The sequence below is a fragment of the Notolepis coatsorum genome (assembly GCF_963971535.1).
Source record: "Notolepis coatsorum genome assembly, chromosome: 10".
Classification (NCBI taxonomy): Eukaryota; Metazoa; Chordata; class Actinopteri; order Aulopiformes; family Paralepididae; genus Notolepis; species Notolepis coatsorum.
The window spans coordinates 33,287,528-33,307,578 of NC_140174.1; the positions used below are offsets into that span (position 1 = coordinate 33,287,528).

General features: G+C 42.0%; 1 protein-coding gene across 1 annotated transcript in view; it reads right to left on the reverse strand.

Moving 5' to 3' along the window:
* Nucleotides 1-20,051, reverse strand: part of st6galnac (ST6 (alpha-N-acetyl-neuraminyl-2,3-beta-galactosyl-1,3)-N-acetylgalactosaminide alpha-2,6-sialyltransferase) — a 38,283-nt gene that overhangs the window by 7,973 nt on the left and 10,259 nt on the right. The window contains exons 4-6 of the mRNA XM_084323612.1: nucleotides 18,067-18,232; nucleotides 15,759-15,930; nucleotides 14,351-14,489 (exon numbers count right to left, since the gene is read on the reverse strand). Of these exons, the coding sequence (XP_084179738.1) occupies nucleotides 14,351-14,489; nucleotides 15,759-15,930; nucleotides 18,067-18,232 (477 nt within the window). The remainder of the gene's footprint in view (nucleotides 1-14,350; nucleotides 14,490-15,758; nucleotides 15,931-18,066; nucleotides 18,233-20,051) is intronic.

The following is a 20,051-nucleotide window of genomic DNA, read 5'->3' on the forward strand; positions in this document are numbered from 1 at the left end:
ATCGAAGTATCGATAAATATCGATACTGAATATTTAAAACAGTTACGATACTCATTTCCCGAAATACCGATACTTTCTGTAGTATCGGTACCCGCTGGCAGTGTTCTACCGGAAGTTTGTTGACACGCTGTTCAGAGCACGCTTGCCCCTCCAGCTGTTCAGAGCACGCTTCCCCCTCCAGCCCTCCCCCTCACAGAGCGAGCCGTCCGCGTCTTCACTCTTCAGTAAACATTTTAGCTGAGTGAACTAAGATGGCAGATGCAGCGCCTCCACAACTTAAAGATAAAGAAAACAGCAGAAGTGCTGTTTGGAAGTACTTCGGTTTTGAAGTAAACACAGAAGGGAAAGTTAAAGATGTCACAATGCCCATTTGCAAGCGGTGTTACAGGGCAGTGCCAACGAAAGGTGCCAACACCTCAAATATGGCAAAACACCTGAAGGACCGGCACGCGGATCTCCACAAAGAAATGAAAGAGGTTTGTGACTGAAGCATTAAACCACTAACTCTAGTTTAATACAAGATACGTTGTCTACTGATGGCGCATCATATCAACAGCTGATTCGTTGTACGTTACAGCTATTAGCTAACGTTAGATAGCTACTGCTAGTCGTTCCTCTGTTAGCTTATGCTAGCTAGCCGGCTACCGCATGGAAACGGAGTAAAATTACGTTTAAACGTTATGTCGAGGTCATACAATACTACACTCGACACGAGGTTGGTTAACGTTACCAGCCCCGGAGACACAGTGTCTGTCTGTCTGTCTGTCTGTCTGTCTGTCTGTCTGTCTGTCTGTCTGTCTGTCTGTCTCTGTCTGTCTCTCTCTCTCTCTCTGAGGTTAACGTTACCAGCCCCGGAGAAATCTCTCTCTCTAATGAAAATGGTTGTAGTCATATATTTTAGTCTTATTAACTAAAATATTTTAACCAAATAAAAAGCAGCAGCACTATTGCATAACTAAGTCATGTTTGCCATGTATTTCTTTCTTTAGAGAGAAACAACGGGTTTTAAAAGTCTTATATTTCTCTTTTCTTATAGTACCAGAGAGAAGCTGAGGAGAATCGACCAGCAACAGCACAGCAGCCTACCCTACCAGCATTACTTGAACAACAAAGGAAGTATCATGCAAACTCAAAGGAAGCCAAGAAACTTAACAGGGCTGTAGCAGAGTACATATGCATGGATCAGGTCCCTGTCTATACTGTTGAGAAACATGGGTTCAGACAACTGCTTGGACAGTTAAATAACAAGTATTCCCTTCCTTCACGGAACCACTTCATGTCAACTGAAATCCCTGCCCTATATAATGAAACAAAAGACAAAATCATGGAGAGCCTTAGGGGGAAACCCTTATTTTCATGCACCACTGACTTGTGGACCAGCAGGGCCACGTCCACATTCATGGCAGTAACTCTGCAGTTTATTACAGAATCCTGGGACATGCAGAGCTGGTGTTTGGGCTGTGTTGGGCTGCACTCAGAGCACACGGGGGACAGTTTGAGAAATGTCAAATATGGCTGGCAGTGGCATCACCACTGATAATGCCTCAAATAACAAGAAAGCATTTAAGCAGGACTTCACATGGGTCCCCTGCTTTGGGCACAACCTTCACCTAGCCATTAGCAAGGGTCTGGATATAGGCCGTGTGTCTGCAGCACTGTCGAGGCTGAGAAAGACAGTGTCTGCCTTCAGCAGGTCACCAAAGATGTCCCGACAGCTGAAGCAGAAGCAAAAAGAGTTGCAACTGCCTGAACACAAACTGATCCATGATGAGCCGACACGCTGGGACTCAGCGTATCAAATGGTGGCGAGATTTCTGGAACAGCAGCAAGCGGTCTGTTCAGTTCTAGCCGACGATCGGAAGAAATGGCACCTCATGCCTAAAGATTCAGACATTACAATTCTTGAGACTGTAAAAGATATATTGAGCCCTGTCAGCTCTTTCACTGATGCCCTTAGTGGTGAAAAGCACACCACACTCTCCTCTGTCCTGCCCCTAATTTGGAAGTTATCTTCAACTTTGACCATTGAGGAAAATGACAGCCTCCTCAAATGTGAACTTAAAGAAAATATTGGTACAGATCTCAACGAACGATATAACGACGTCGACGGGGCTCTGCAGCTGGTGTTGAACACAGCCACGTTTCTCGACCCAAGGTTCAAGGACAGTTTTGTTATGTTAAGAGACGAGGTCAAACGAAATCTGATGGACACTCGCACTGAAACAGGAAGACAAACACCCGCTCCTCCTCCTCCATGTGCCACTGCCATGCAACCACTACCACTACCAGGCGTACCAGCGAAGAAAAGTAGAACGGATCTGAAGGGACTGTTAACCAGCATACAGGGGGAAAAGAAGGGTCAACATGGTGGTGGCGAGGATGCAGAGGACGCAGAGGCTGAACTAAAAAACGAGTTCACAATATATGAAAAGATGCCTGAACTCAGCGCAGGAGACGACCCACTCGCATGGTGGAGGACACATGAGAGAACTTTACCTCACCTTGCCCAGCTGGCGAAAAAGTATTTGTGCATCTCTGCTTCAAGCTCAGCTTCAGAACGTGTATTTAGTACGTCAGGGCTCATTTGCAGTCCAAGAAGGGCACGGCTTACAGAGGAGCACATTGACATGCTGGTGTTCCTAGCAAAAAATCTGAAAGTTGTAAAGAAACTTTAGGCTAGTACATTATTACACTACTTGCACCACCTTATGTGTGATTAGTCTGAGGCCGTTGAATAAGTGCACTACCTATTTAAAAAGAATTTAACTTGAAAATGCACTTTTTTTTTGTACTTGCACTTTAGTGCCTTTTGAATGTGTGCTTAATGCAAAAAAGTTTGAATTATTGTTTTAGTCATTCTGCTGTCTAAATGCCCTACCTCAAGAAGAATATTGTTTCATTTGCTAGTTGCTGGCTGCTACTTGAAAATGCATAAGATTGCAGTTTTTTTTTTACTTGAGGCCTTTATATAAGGTATGATAAGGTATAAGTACTAAGTAGGTATTGTGCATCGTTCGGTTCGAGTCCTACAGTTATCAGTACCCCCATCGTTCCTGACGTTATCTGGACGCTTATCCAGGCTGGTCAGACCCCTAGTGGTGATTGCATCCGAGGAGCTCCGGGTCAAGAGCGACTGGACCTGTATATTGGATTACTCTACCCGACGACGGCGAGCCTTCCACGGCTCTTATGCTTTATGTGTATCACTAGGTAATGTAGAAGGTATGAGAAGGTGGTATGAGAAGGTATTAGAAGGTGGTATGAGAAGGTATTAGTAGGTGGTATGAAGGTATTAGAAGTTGGTATGAGAAGGTATTAGTAGGTGTAGGACTAGGTGGTATGAGAAGGTATGAGAAGGTGGTATGAGAAGGTATTAGAAGGTGGTATGAGAAGGTATTAGTAGGTGGTATGAGAAGGTATGAGAAGGTGGTATGAGAAGGTATTAGTAGGTGTAATGAGAAGGTATTAGAAGGTATTAGAAGGTGGTATGAGAAGGTATTAGAAGGTGGTATGAGAAGGTATTAGTAGGTGTAATGAGAAGGTATTAGAAGGTGGTATGAGAAGGTATTAGTAGGTGGTATGAGAAGGTGGTATGAGAAGGTATTAGAAGGTTGTATGAGAAGGTATGAGAAGGTGGTATTAGTAGGTGTAATGGTATGAGAAGGTAATGCACTACCTAAGAAGAACTTGACTTGAAAATGCATAAGATTGCACTTTTTTCTTACCCTGCCTTTTGAATGTGTCCTTATTGTTTTCACTAATGCAAAAAAAAGTTTTAATTATTGTTTACTACTACTAGTACTAGTAATTTTGCTGTTGTGAAGTTATATATGTTACACATATAGCCCTCGCCCTGTTATCTTTATCAAAACTGTTACCAACTGTAATACAAACAGTTCAGTTTGTCAGGTACATGCAACACAGATTACAGTGAGTGTTTACATCTGTCTGCTTGAGAAAATACTATGTTCTAACTTCTGCATCTGCAATAAAAATGATTGAAGTGAGATGAACAGTTCTTTTTAAATGTGTGATCTAAAGATAAACAAAGGGTTTTAAAAGTGTTATATTTATCTTATCTTATAGTACCAGAGAGAAGCTGAGGAGAATCAACCAGCAACAAAAGCTAAATTTGTTTAAAAAAAAAAAAAAAATATATATATATATATATAATATTTTTTTTCTTTTTTTTTTTGATATCGAAATGGTATCGAAGTATCGATACTTTTCAAGGTATCGTATCGAAGTCGAAATTCCAGTATCGTGACAACACTACGCTACACGGTGATCGATTGCCAATAACTCAATAAACAACATGATTTGGACGTATATACCATTATACAAGCTGGAGATGGACCGGGTAAAAATATATCCCATAATGATAAAATGTCTACTCGACGATGATCACCCAACGGCGCGCGGAGACTGGGGTGAGTTTCAGCGTGTAACGTTACCTTCTTCGATAATAACTGATATTATCAACATTTGACCCACATTAGATGATTGGTATAACGCTGCCCACGGAATTATAAACGCCCCCTCGCCCATCCGGTCAACATCAGATGACGTGTAGTAACTTCTAGAAGTACGTCTAGTTGGAATTTTTTATATCGCGCTGATTGCCATCAAACTGTATTTCATCATCAATATAATGCATTTGGGGCTATATATCACGTTCTGGAGAAAGCTGCAGAAAGAGATGAAAACATACGTATACATTAGACCATACTTTACTATGAATATGTGAATGAAAAAGTTTAACGTTGCTACACAATGAACAATACATATAGGACTTTGAATGGGCCCTAATAATGGCAATGTAGCAATAGAATTTAAAAAGTTATAGCCCTGCAAAGAAGGGGACTTTCTCCATAGACAAATAGCGCTGGCAATCTATGGTATATCATTAATTTAACCTTAGGCAACCAAAGTGTTAACACACCTTTCCTGGACTATATATTTATAGATACACTCAAAACTGTTCATACTTTTTGCACAATACTGCTCAATTGCATGCACAGCCCTGTTAAATATTGTTTTATTTTTATTCGAATTAGTGTATATACTCGACTACACCGTGCACAATTGTACAGCCCTGGCCGCGTGAACACTTAAGGCAACGCACTTGTGCTTCCGCGTTTCTCTGATTGGCCAGCGGCCTCCTTCGTGAATACCAGCCGCTCTACGCTCGTTCCCTACGCCGGAGGCGTGCCTCCAACGAGTGACGAGTCTCTCTTCTCAAACGCCAAGCGAGGCTGCTCGCGGAAATAGGCTGCTCGCGGAAATGTAATGTTATGTTCGAATCCGCAGAATACGCATTTCACTGATTCTTGGGAGTCGGGACAAAACACTTTTTAAATATTATATTTTGAGAATACATACTATATTGATTAGAGTTATATATTCATGTAGAGAAAGGTCTGAGCTATTTAACCATGTAAAGGTGCGGGCTCTACATAGAAAAACATTTTCAACAAATTCACATGTTTTGAAACTTGATTTGTGTTAACTCCGTCAGACACACAAAAAAGTATATAATTCTAATTATTCCAGTCCAACAAGAATCTAAAGTTCTGAAGTATGTTGTAATAGTGTTTAGTTACTCTGGTATGCAATAAAATATAATATATAAACCTCAGGTGTAATTTCACACTATTCTGAAAACCCAGTGTTAGAAATATTAGCATTTTCAAACTTTGTTTTTAATTTTGATATGATAAAAAAAATATCATTAAGTAAATAAGACACAAGAGGATGAAGATCTAATGCTACTTTATTACTTAAACAACATAAACTGAAGAAGCAATTTGTATTTTCCCCAAGATTAACAAAAATAAACATCGGACGGTGTTGACAATGATCTGACGGTGTTGACGAGAAACTGACGGAGTTGACAAAATTGGATTTGCATCTCTGCTCAATTTTTAAAAAAGATGGAAGTGACAATAATAAGAACTAATAACTCCTTGTCTTATACTGAACATTTTGTTAACTCAATTGTAATAAACAACAAACCTTACATACACTGTTTCCAACTATTACAAAATGCACCGTTTCCAACAACAAAAACAGTAATGGAGAACAGGACCCCTTCTTCTCGTCCCTGTTTTCATCTACCTCCTCTACACCACTTCCTGATCTCCACTTTCTCACCCACTTCTCTTCCTTTCCTTCTGCATTTCTAATTAGTTTCACTATGATGTCTTGAACTGGGCAGAAACAGACATCCTTCTTGCCACATTTGGGCTGAACCTTTTCTGTTGGACCATGGGGATGCAGAAGTTCCACTTTCACATCTTGTTGCTCATTATCCACATCGATGGTCTTGGCTAGCCACCAGTGGTCATCATAATACTACTGCTAACCAGTCTCCATTACTAAGGCTGCTAACAGTCGTTACTGTCACTGTACCCTCAGGACCTTTCAAAGGTTCTTCGTCCAACTCCTCAATTACATCTTCCATCTCCATACCCTATTCCATCTCATTTTTCATCTCCTCCCACAACATGGCCAGAGGTCTCTTCTTCCTTGCCCTCCGTGTATCACTCTGCTGTTCTCCTGGGTTGCCATGGTAATAGGAGGTAGCTGGGCAGAAGCACTGGCAATCCAACATCTCGCTGCAAAAGCAGGATAGTTGTCTGTTGTGGATCCTGTCCTTATGTGCGATGATCTGGTGTATTTGTCTTGTTGAGGGAACCGGTTTGAGAGGATTCATGAGAAGTGTGTCGTATCTTTGCATGTCTTCTTCCACAATGTGGTACAGCTGAACACCATTCAGACTGTTTGAGACCTTTTTGAAGAATATGTGTCCATCCGTCACATCATTTCCTCTCAGGACCAGGTTGTCAGCTGTTCTTTTTACTGTTCCGCCAATGCCGTCTGGTGCGCCCTTACCATGAGAAGTGGGGAAGAAGTTCTGCGTTGTCCTTTCAAACCCCAGAAGAAAAAAGTTCATCTTGTTCTTGTTTGCTTGGAAGTGCACGGTGGTAACCTTGTCTTGATATCTTTTAGGACTGGATCCATTTGTGTCCAGATTGCTGCAGCATCCCGTCTCTTTGACTCTGACAGTGTGCAAAACCCTGCCTTTCCCACCCTTAGTGTAATACATTCTGGTATGGAGAGTTATCTGTGGCAGATTTTGTCCGAAATGGCAGGCCTGAACTTCAGCTTTATATTTGAATTTCCAGGATTCTGAAAAGTCAACATGGACGATTGCTGTACTCTTATCACAGAACTCAATTGTGTTGCTGTATTCTTTTGACTGGTTTCGCACTGAACACACGTGTTGTGGTTTCCTTTCTGAGTTTTTGCTCATAGAGTTTGATGAGCTCTGAAAGGCTGCCTCGGTGTTCGACGAGCTTAGTGTTGATGTCGATTCCATTGCGTGTGTCTTCTTGAACTCTCTCCCACTGCCTCCATTGAACATCGATTTTGTCTTGCTCTTGGGTTGTAACTGTACCTTTGTTTAGACATCGTGAGCAGGCGCGAAGAAGGCAGGCCTCACTTGCTGGAGAGCAACAAACTAATTGAAAACTGTCATCCAGTTTGTTTGACTTCACAACACCAGACATTTTAAGGACCTCGAGCATTAAGCATGCATTTTCATGTATTTGACACAGACATGTCGTCCGATCAGATGCTTTTGGTGCTGTGACATAGAAGGGCCTCAGAGCACAGAATGAAGAATAGCTCAGCTTTAAAGTGGGGTTCTTAATCTGGAATTCAGTGTGGAGGTTGAGCATGGAGTCTAGCAGGATCATTATCTGCCGCTTGATCTTGTTCCTGGTGATTGTGTCAGTCTTATCTGTCGTCACACGTGCATAGTTCAGGAAGAAATCCTGAACAGTCTGTGTTATACCCTGTATTAATGTTTTTCTGAGGCTGCTCCTTTTCTCTCATTAACTTGTAGGTTAACCCTAACTCTTTAATTTGTTGAAGAAGACAATACTTTTTAAGAATCGTGCCTGATGACACATTCAGTGCTGGTTTTTGGCGCTGTGGGCCAGGAGTTTGTTTGTTTGTCTTCAGCCCTCTTCTGGGGATGTTGTGGAATAGAAGGGCCTTTTGGATTTTCGGATTCCTTACTTTGCTTCCTGATAGCATCTTCTTTGTTTCCGTGCCTGGAGAGTCCAGTGGTGATGTATTTGTAGCCTTTTTTCTGCGCATTATTGTTTTTATCAGGTTGTTTCGTTGCTTTGTTACATTTGTAATATTCTCTTTCATAGTTTTTATTTCTCTTGAATGTCTTTTTCGCATTTTACTTCGTTGCTTTTCCTGTCTGAGAGACTCCCTGCACTGTCTGGCATTGCTATCTTATCCTGATCTGATTTTTATCTGATCCTGATTTTTCTTGAACTCTACACTTGTGACAACTGATAAGATTGAGACAACTGACTAGCAAAATATTATCCTGTTGATCACTCCATACCATAATGTATTACACTATGGATGGAAAGAGTCAGATAAAGGATGATGTAGCAATCTACAGTAGACACACATGGACCAGTCCTATATTAAGAATTATTTTAAAGATATTAAGATGAAATATCCACAGTTTACCACCGTTCACCTTTGCTCTGATGATCTAAGTAAACAGTATAAGAACAAGAATAACTGTTTTCTTCTGTCTTGTATCCCTACTGGGTTATGACATTTTACATCAATCAATCAACCACGTATACAAGTGATATATTTATATTTATGTATTAACACATGTGCTGGGAAAGTAAGACAATTATTCAAAAAGCAGACCACAGCCTGCCCATGCTCTAAAAGTCAGAAGTGTATTGTAATGCATGCTATTATATGCACACTTCTGTGCAGATACAACTCTGAAATAACATTTAAATCCTTTACCATGTTCAAAAATAGTATAATAATAGCATATTATGAGGTTATTGATGGATTTGTCAACTCCGTCAGCTTACACGTCAACTCCGTCAGACACAAAATCTGATGGAGTTGACGTCTAACGGAGTTGACAAAAAGGCAGACATTTTACCTCCAAGCCTGTATTGTGCACTGCAGCTAGCTAGTTTTTTGGCAGTTGCTAGCTGTCTTAATAATCTCACTGAAACACTTGAATTCAATCCACTATTGTTTTTTTAAAGTATAATAACGGAGAGATGGTGTTGACATGTTCCAGCTGTGACCATAGGAATATTGACATTGTTTGTCTAAAATATCAAAAAGTATCAAATTTACCAGGTCTACCATGTGTGGTAGTGTTGCATTCACCACAGGCAGGGTAAGGAAAGGGGGTCCTCAGGGATAGAGCTGGCCATGCTATTGCCTGATTTAATTAGGTTTATGAAAAAGTCTGACGGAGTTGACATAAACTGAGGACACAACTTTGATAGGCAGATTTCTATGGAAAATATTATTTGAGTTTCATGGCATGCATTGTTTTATACATTTATAACCCTTATCCTTGATTTGATATGTATGTTTTCACAAGTGGAGAGGTTTTTCAAGCTTTTTTGGGCTGGTCAATAATGTGACCCTTGCTGAGGACAAGAAAATTAACATGGGAGCTTCTAACCACAGATTATACATTTAAACAAATATCCCCCAAAAAACAAATATATGTGCTAAAATATATATCAGTATACACAATACCTTTAGATTGAACTTTGTGAGTATGTCAATCATTATTAATTTCTTTATTTTTTATATAAATTAGACTTTTATATGTAAGACATGTTTTGTCCCGACTCTCAAGAATCAGTGATTTATCAAAACAACATATTTATCAAAACAACTACCAGATTCACTCGTAACGTTATTTCGCGTGACAACACAGCCCAGCTGTCAGAAACTGTACATTGTAACGTTATATAACGCAACGTTATATAATGTTATTTCGCATTTTTATTCATAACGTTATTTCGCGTGACAACATAGCACAGCTGTCAGAAACTGCACATTGAGGGGGTTTGAATCACTGTACATCAGTGGAGGCTGCGGACTGATTAACTACATTACCTGCTGTGCTGTAGGCCAAAGCAGAGGTACAGTAAAAGCACAGGTACAGTAGGTTACATGATTGATTGATTAACTACATTACAACGTGCAAGCCAGTGCAGACTAGAGGTACATACAACGTGCAAGCCAGCGCAGAGGTACAGTAGGGTGTTGTTAATGTATTACCTGCTGTGCTGTAGGCCAGCCAAAGCAGAGGTACAGTAAGTTACATGATTGATTGATTAACTACATTACAACGTTATTTCGCGTGACAACACAGCACAGCCGTCAGAAACTGCACATTGAGGGGGTTTGAATCACCCCTCAATGTACAGTTTCTGACAGCTGGGCTGTGTTGTCACGCAAAATAACGTTATGAGTGAATCTGGTAGTTGTTTTGATAAATATGTTGTTTTGATAAATGCGTATTCTGCGGATTCGAACATAACATTACATTTCCGCGAGCAGCCTATTTCCGCGAGCAGCCTCGCTTGGCGTTTGAGTGCCGTCAAAACGAAAATGCGCATGCGCGCGTTGCCGGCGTAGGGGGGAAACGAGCCGTAGCGTCACGTGGGGTCAGTTGGCCAATCAGAGAAACGCGGAAGCACAAGTGTGTTGCCTTAAAGGGGAACTCCACTTTTTTTGGAAATTAGCTTATTTAACATCTTCCCTGGAGTTAGACAAGAAGATGCATACCTTTTTTGTCTCTGTGCGTGCATTTTAGCTTTGGGAATAGACGCTCCGTTAGCATAGCTTAGCTTCATCACTGGAAGTGAGGCAGGACAGTAGCCTTACAGTGCCTTACAGTGTATTGCAAGGTCTGACATTGACCAAACTTGATATGCATGACCTTGGTGGGCTCTAGGTCAACTCCTGAAAAGGGGGTCAATGTCAGACCTTGCAATCAAAAGTTAGGGGGCGCACTGAAATTATGGCAAGGGTTATTAGCCCCCTAACTTTTGATTGCAAAGTCTGACATTGACCCCCTTTTCAGGAGTTGACCTAGAGCCCACCAAGGTCATGCATATCAAGTTTGGTCAATGTCAGACCTTGCAATACACTGTAAGGCACTGTAAGGCTACTGTCCTGCCTCACTTCCAGTGATGAAGCTAAGCTATGCTAACGGAGCGTCTATTCCCAAAGCTAAAATGCACGCACAGAGACAAAAAAGGTATGCATCTTCTTGTCCAACTCCAGGGAAGATGTTAAATAAGCTAATTTCCAAAAAAAGTGGAGTTCCCCTTTAAGTGTTCACGCGCCCTGGCCTATTTCATTTTATAATTATATTGTACTTTTATTTTGTTTATATTCCATTTTATTCTGCCTTTTATTTTATTCTACCTTAATTGTCTGTCTGTTAATGTCGCACCAAACGACCAAATCAAATTGTATGTGCAAACTACTTGGCAATAAAGACCTTTCCGAATCTGAATAGTATAGATGGGTTCTTCAACTTTTCAAACCAGGGACGTCAAATGAGATGTTTTTTCTTGCTGTGGAACCCAGGTATAACATATTACTACTGTTTGACTGTGCGCTCCAGACCTCATCTCTTTCTTCATATATTGGCTCCGTCCTACTTCTGAAAGGCTAGGAGTTTCACTGTGAGAGCGCAACACGCCATCTCCCCCAGATCCGCTCCCTACGGAACAGGTGCCCCAACTGACCAGTAGGAGTCGCCATTGCAACGACCAGGAATCATACCCCAGCAAACAATTGTGTGCGTAGAGACGACCAAGTCGGAGGTACTAATGCTGGGAATTGAACCCAGGTCTCTACAGTGGTAGGTGAGTGCTTAGCCCTCTATACCACCCAGGCGCCCCCAAATTCATTCCTTCCTTTTATTTATTTATTTATTACTATACAATACACACACACCTCCCCCTCTCACCTGTAATCACTAACCTGGGCATAAAAATGTACCCCCACCTGACCTTTGACTCCCACATTAAGCACCTGTGCAAAACCTCATTCTTCCACCTTAGAAATATAGCCAGACTCTGTCCCACACTCACCCTGCCAGATGCGGAAAAACTCATTCACGCCTTTGTCCCCTCAATGCTTGACTACTGCAATGCACTGCTCATCAGGATCCCTAGCAAGAGCATCCAGAAGCTCCAGTACATTCAAAACTGTGCTGCTAGGATCCTGATGAGAGTGCGGAAATATTAACACATCACACCCATACTCCATTCCCTACACTGGCTCCCTGTCTCCTTCAGGTTGAATACAAGGTCTCCCTCCTCACCCATCAGTGCATCCACAGCAACGCCCCCTCCTATCTAAAGGAACTCATCGCTCCCCCGACCTCCACCCGCTCCCTCCACTCTGGACACTCAAACACACTCCAACCCATACACAGGACACACCTTCTGCTCAGCTGCTCCTCGGCTGTGGAATGCCCTCCCTGACCATCTGAGAGCACCACAGTACATTGAGGTTTTTTAAAAGGGGCCTAAAAACATTTCTTTTTAACACATTGACCGCCAAAAACGGCTTACGACGGGTTTGCTGGTCATGCGAATTCTGCCAAACCACGCTGTACGACGTTATTGAGATCATATTTAATTTTTTCGCCATGGCATTCATAATTCCATCCAGCCTCTGCTGATACAGTGGGACTCTGCACAACAGTGCAACGCCTCAATACCGCCGCCTGGTGGATGATCGGGCGAGTTACAACCGGAAGTGCATCTGGTGATCTCGGTGCATCTGGGAAATCCGTCCGGCAGTCACATATCGTTGCGGGACTATAGACACACACTGGCGTGCAATGGATCGCTGCCATAACTCAATAATCGATATGATTTGGGGCGTTTATTGCGCCATATAAACCGGAAATGGATCTAGTCGATCGACGTCAAATAAGTGGGATCTTTTTCCTCCAGTCTCATCGGTGAACGGTAAGGGGACAGTAACGTTACTTTCAGCTTGATTGTTTATTCTTTTCAATGCAAACCGCTCTGATCAATATATCACCCATACTACATAAAGCATTTACTGACGATCATGGAATTATAAACGACCCCCCCCTTTCATCCGCGCATGATGAATCATAACGTATACGATCATGTACCATTGAATTTTTTTATATAGCATGTATCGGCAATAAACGGCAGTTGATAATCTATATACCGTAATTCCTCTAATAGTAACCGGTATTCAATTAAAAGCCGGGTCTCTATTAATGACCGGGTGCGCTGTTGAGCTAAGCAATTATAAGCCGGCCTCCTAATACAAGCCGGGTTTCATGTATATGCTGGCCTGGCTGTGCAGTAAATACCATATAATGGTATGGTGTTAATGTTTACCAAGAGAGTAAGCCTACCTCAGAATTGTATAAAACAAAGTTATTATTATTATTATTATTATTATTATTATTATTATTATTATTATTATTATTATTATTATTATTATTATACCAGTATTGTGATTGCACTATTTTACTTTATTTTACTTTTTTTGACCACCTGTAATTGCACTGTTTACTACCGTATTTCATACAGTACTTGGTTTCAATAAATTTAACCCAGTACATTTTACTGGGTTCAAACTGACACAAAATGTTGATTTATTCATTATGATCTGTTTGAAAATTAGAAATATAGGCCTCTCTCTTATACATGCCTCCTCCTAATACAAGCCTGGTATCAGCTACAGTTGAAACAAATACAAGCCGGGGTTACTATTAGAGGAATTACGGTATGCGTTTATGCCTATAACTCACGTTCTATGAATTACTGCAGAAAACGATAAAAACATACCATACTTATATTCTAGAAGCTATTTTTGGAAGAATCTATGAATGAAAAAGTATAACGTTCCTACATCCTGAACGATAGATAATCGATGTTGAATGGGCCATAGTAATGTCAATTTAGCAATACAATTTAAAAAGTTATAGCGCTGCAAAGAAGGTGAATATCTCCATAGGCTTAGACTGGTGGCAGTGATCATACATTGATGGATAGAAGCGTGGCAGTCAATGTGTTAACAAGGCATTTGCCCGAATTATTCTTTTATTAATTTTTTTATTTTATTTTGATCTGCATGTTTCTTCCATTTCATTGGTCGTTTTATTCATTTTAATTGTTTTTATTCATTTTATTTTGTATCTTTATCTCCTATAGCACTCCTGTAGAGATTGTCACTAATATAAAGTGTGTTACAAATTGAATTTATTATTATTATTATTATTATTATTATTATTATTATTATTATTATTATTATTATTATTATTATTATTATTATTATTATTATTATTATTATTCTGTTGTCATGTGGGCACCCACCAGAGTAAAAGCCTGTGACCCAGTTTGGGTCCCAATATAGGTCAGAGGTCCTGACCCATAATTTAGGAAACCAGGACTTTAAGTAAAGGTCTGACCTTAGACACAGGGGGGCCGCTGTAGCCCAGACGAGCGTAGCTCCTCATGGAGTTCCTCAGGGTGTTGGTGGAGAAGGTGTAGTGGGTGGTCCGCGACCCCACGTCCTCCTCAAAGCCCTTGATGACGGCCCCGTTGGTCCTGTAAATTAGCATGTGTGAACGAACATGAACACACACACACACACACAAATGTTTACTTATGCCGAAATTAGGGACATTACCATGTTAATGCCAAGCTCTGGAGGACCAAGGAAAGAGGGCGAGGTTATTGCAGTGACTTCCTTTCCTTCCCCAGGACTCGGGGTGTGCACTCTGGAGGAGCCAGTGGATGAGACATTCAGAATAATTATAGATAATGACTCGTTAGACCCACCCATCCATCAGCTACCCACCAGAATCCAAAAGAGCTATTCACCAGCCTATATAGGATACAACAACAAATAATTTGAGAATGGGGCTGAAGGTCAGTGGGAGAACAATCTGACGAGTGACAATGCTTTTGAAACAAACTAACACATGTCCATTTTGTGTCCATTTTGTGTCCTAAACACTCACACACAAGTTTTGATCTCCTGGAATGAGGACTGTGTGTAGCCTCAACCACGACATACAATTACATGGAATAACATTGTGATATAATAGAGTAAAGGAGTCTAGACTGTCCACAACTATGACAGGCCGGCAATGAGGACTCTGTAGACTTTGCTCAAAAACGTTTTTTTTTTTTTTTTATCTACAGTTAACTCGTTGGACTTTGACTATATTCCTCTGTACTTCTTCTAAAACTCAGCCACCTGTGTGTCGCAAATAATCTTGGGAACCTATCATGGTCACTATTGCCCAGCTGGCCACACTTAATTGTCATCCAGGAAATGCTAACTGCTAACAGGAAATGCTAACATGAAACTCGTATTATATATTTTATACATCTAGCTTAATCAATTATTGTTTTCAGCTAATCTCTTAATTATAACAAGATTGTGTAAACTAATGTGGGGTGACAGTGGCTCGGGAGGTAGAGCAGTCATCTGGTAATCCAAAGGTTCCCAGTTCCATTCCCGCTCCTCCCGGGCAGCGTGTCAAAGTGTCCTTGAGCAAGACACTTAACCGCTAATTGCTTGTGATGTGCAGGTTGGCACCTTGCATGGTTGCCTCCGCAGTCTGTGTGTGAATGTGTGAGTGAATGTGTAAAATGTGAGTAACAAATTGTAAAGCGCTATATAAAATGTAGCCATTTACAATTTAATAAGTGTTGTGTTTGGGTCAAAAACATTTTTGGCAAGCGAAAAAGAGAAAGTTAACCAGCTTGCGGGAAGACGTAGGGGAAGACCGTCATGAGGGTGTTGGGTCCTCATTCCAAACCATTGCAATGGCTTTCCAGGTGAACCACCTCAGGGAAGGCACGTACCTGAGGACGTAGTCGTGCCGGTCGATCTCCCGCCCTCTCTTGGAGTTCTTCAGGATGCCTCCGTTCCCCACGACGGCACAGCGGATGCATCGCGTTTTGTTGCCAGGCGTCCAGTCGTCAAACATCAGCCAGTTGGCGGAGGAGTTGAGGACGGAGAGACTCGCCGCCAGGGCTGTGTTGGCACACAAAAGACATTTCAGTTGGAAATACTGAATTGGAATTTAAAAATTCAAATAATATTTTTTACGAGCCTATCACTTTTGGCAGAAGAGACATTTGGCAGAAGAGAAAGCAAGATATGTTTTCCATTTTAATTTTTTTTTCTTCATGCAAGACTGGTCTCAGCGGCCGTGTGAGAGAAAATCTATACGTGTGCACGTGCTAAACACACAAGCCCTGATATGCATCTTAGCTGATAAGCACATCCGTGAAGAGGCCTATTGTACATGTTTGTTTGAACAACTGTAAATGCCTCTCCCTCTATCCAGATAACACTGATATATGGCATTGGCAGGACACAGGATTTCAAACCCCGGATTTCCCCAAGAAAATAAATTTTATTAAAAAAGAAAAAGAAGGCGGCTAGGTGGTGTAGTGGGCAAGGCGCTCGCCATCAACGCTGGAGACGCTGGGTTCGAATCCAGCTCTCGGCGTTGCTATCAGCTTGGCTGGTCGTTCATACTAACACAATTGGCAGTGTTAGGGGTGGGAAAGCTGATGGGTGGGTCCTGGGCGTTGTGGACAGCGACCCCTACAGTTCGGTCGGGGCGCCTGCACAGCGAGGGTAGAATCTGGAGGGAGGTAGTGTGACCTTCCACACGTTACACTCTCCCGGTGAGAATCTGCGCTGCCAGGCTGGCTGCCGGCTGGCTGCACATGCGTCGGAGGAAAGCATGTGACAGTCTCCGGTCTCCCGGACAAACAGTAGGGGGGAGTGCGTAACAACCAGGAAGGGGGTTGGGAATTGGCATAACGACTAAAACAGTGGCATGGGAGAAGAATCGGAAAAAGGAGGGGGGGGGGGTAATAATTTAAAAAAAAAGAACAGTTAAAACGGTGTTACAGAGGAACTGTAAAAAAAATTCAAAAAAATGTAAAAAAAAACATCCACATAGCTTTTAGAAAGGTGTGTTAACTCAATCAGCGCCAGACCCGAGGAAATTCGGGTTAAATCGCCAACCGCTCAGCGCCAGACCAGAGTATAGTCGGGTTTTCATCGTTATTTCTTTTATTCTATATTTTTATTCATTTATCTCACATGGACCTCAGGGTTACCATAGGGAACCACTCTGAGATCGCTAGAGTGCAATACCGGCCGCATCGAGGTAGGTGGCAGTATCGCCCACCCTTCGAAACCTTTTTTTTCATACCCGGTGTTACATTCAAATGTCTCCGGGCGCAGTTTTCTTGGTCAGGCGAGTCTAGCGGTTCACTCGATGGCATTGAAACGCGTCCAATGCTCCCGATGCATGTGTTGTGGTGGATTATGTTGGCGACACGATGGACACCAATACTGGAAATCGCGATCAGACAATTGGAATATTCTTTTTGGGGTACCTCCTAGTGAAGGTAAGGACTATATGACATCAAACCTGCTTTGATCCAACCATGATTTCACCTCGATCGCAACGACCAAGTGTAACATACTCCAGAACGTATGCCGTTGGTGACGATCAAAGCATCAAAAAATTACCCCCCCCCCCCCCTTTCATGCATTCATGATGAAACATAATACCTATTATACATTTGATTTGGAAATAGTAGCGTGTCCAGGCGAGCAACGCCAACGCGTTTAGTAAAATTCACGTATTCCTCCATATCGCCGTTTTATGTAATTAGCCAGGATCACTCTGAAACTTTTATATTCACCACGGTATAACACGCGAACGTATACATGAAAAAATGCATTCCTTTTCACATATTGAACGATGGGATAGTTGATGTCAAATGAGCCATAGTATTGTATCCATAGCTATAATATAGAATATAGATATAGCCCTGCAAACACCACCACGCATTCCTATCTCTTAAGAGCGGTGGCGTAGTAGGAACAAATATGCTCTAGGCCTGCAGCGCTGAATGAGTTAATAAAAGATTTTCTCCCAAAATAATTGTTGATGTATGTGCCGTTAGCGCGCGGTGAGCCTCCCACGCGCCCCGGCAAGTGTCGATTCACTGAGCCACACGTGTGCGGTAGAAAAACGACAACAGAAATATTCTGAATCCGACCAACGGCAGTTCCCTCATCTCTCTCTCTCAATAGGCTATTTGAATTGAGAAGGTGTGGATACAGAGACGAACGACTTACTCTCATAGTCAATCCCGCCCCAGCCGTGTGCTCCTGGGTAGCGGCTGAGGCGCCGGTACTGATCAGGTGTGGCGTGCTTGGCCCACTGGAGGACTGGAATATGACGCAGAAAACGACCATCAAACTCAGTCGTTGGGACCTTCTTTCTTATACTGCCTGGGCAATCCTAGAGAGGGCAGATGCCACGATAGTGTTGTTAGCATACCACACATCCATGTACTCAGCACACACAGGCAGGCAAACACGCCTACATTGCACACACTTGTGTGTGTGTACTCACATACACAGGCAGACAGGCAAACACACGCCAGCATTGCACACACTTGTGTGTACTCACATACACACACCACAACACCGAGGGTCTTATCGCTACTATCCACAGCCTATTCAATCAAGAGGACTTACTTAGTACCAACATACTGCAACGCCTACATACAGACTCTGCACGACTATTATTACAGAGCCCACACTACTACCAGCCAGCTGCCTTAGTTCCACTGGAACGATGCGCAACCGCAATATTAACCCGCTGGGGGCAATTATCTAGTAAACCAATTATGCAGCCAGTCAGCCACAGAAAATAGACTAGGCGAGGGATGAGTTTTTTCCACCCCTTGTGAAATTGACATGATATTGCTGACGCACATGCATACAAAAGAAACGTATAACCACGCAAACAAAGCAGGCAATTGTACACACCCGTTCATGGACCCACCAACCGGACACAGATACTGTGTACACTAGGGGTGGGAATCACCAGAGGGCAGAGGCCTCACAATACGATATTATCATCACGATACTTAAGTCACGATATGATAGTATTGCGATTCAAAATATATTGCGATATGCTGAGTATTGCGTTATTAATATTGCGATATATTACCTTTTTTCAACTGCAAAGTAAAACTTTGTCAACATGTTTTATCTAATAAAATAAAGTTTTCAGTCTGTTCATCTCACTTCAATAATTTGTATTGCGGCAAACGGGATTTTCTCAAGCAGACAGACGTTGAACACTGTAATCTGTGTTGCATGTACCTGAGAAACTGAACTGATTGTATTACAGTCATATTCCAACTTAACTGAATGCACATGTGTGCATGCGTGTGTGTGGACTACTGTACTATTACAGGTATTGAAATGAACAATGCAACTTCCTTATACAGAAAATAAATAAATAAAAGATTGCATAATAAAATATCGATACTTGTATCAATCGCCACGCTATACTATATCGATGTTTTCCCCCACCACTAGTGTACAAACACACACACACACACACATTGTTTATGGTCCAAAGATACAAAGGGTCCGATACTGTATGTGATTCAAGTTTCTTGTTAAAGTCTTCTGCATCATACTGTGCTGTGTACATGTCAGCACACATGCATGAGACTGTGTACAAATCAGCACACACATGCATCATACTGTGTACACGTCAGCACATGCATCATACTGTGCTGTGTATGTCAGCACACATGGAAGAGACATCACCATCACATGGAAGAGGAATTTCATTAGTTTCACAAGCCAAAAAAACCCACAATGAAACCAATGATTGTTCACATGAGACGCACAAGGCCCTGAGTAGACAGCCTATGGGTCATTTTTTCAAATGTATTCTCTCTCTCTAGTCTCTACACACAATGTGATGAGACTACATCATTCTTCCATGCTGATGGAACACTCGCAGAGGGACAGAGGAAGCCAAAGAACCGGAGTCAGGCCCTCGGGACGGGAGACTTGATTTCATTTCACATTCACCGAGGAAAAATTGCCTACTCCCTTTCTACTGCGGCATCCACCCATAGAAACGTGTGGGCCACTGGGCCCGAATATCAATCATCGACGTATTTCGTGTGCGAACGCTTTTCCGCCAAGCTCTTAAATTAAGACCGCGACTAGTACACTGTACAAGCAAAACTGTACATTGGAATATTGACAAAGCCATACTTGGTCATTTACTGACGCTTTGATTACCATTA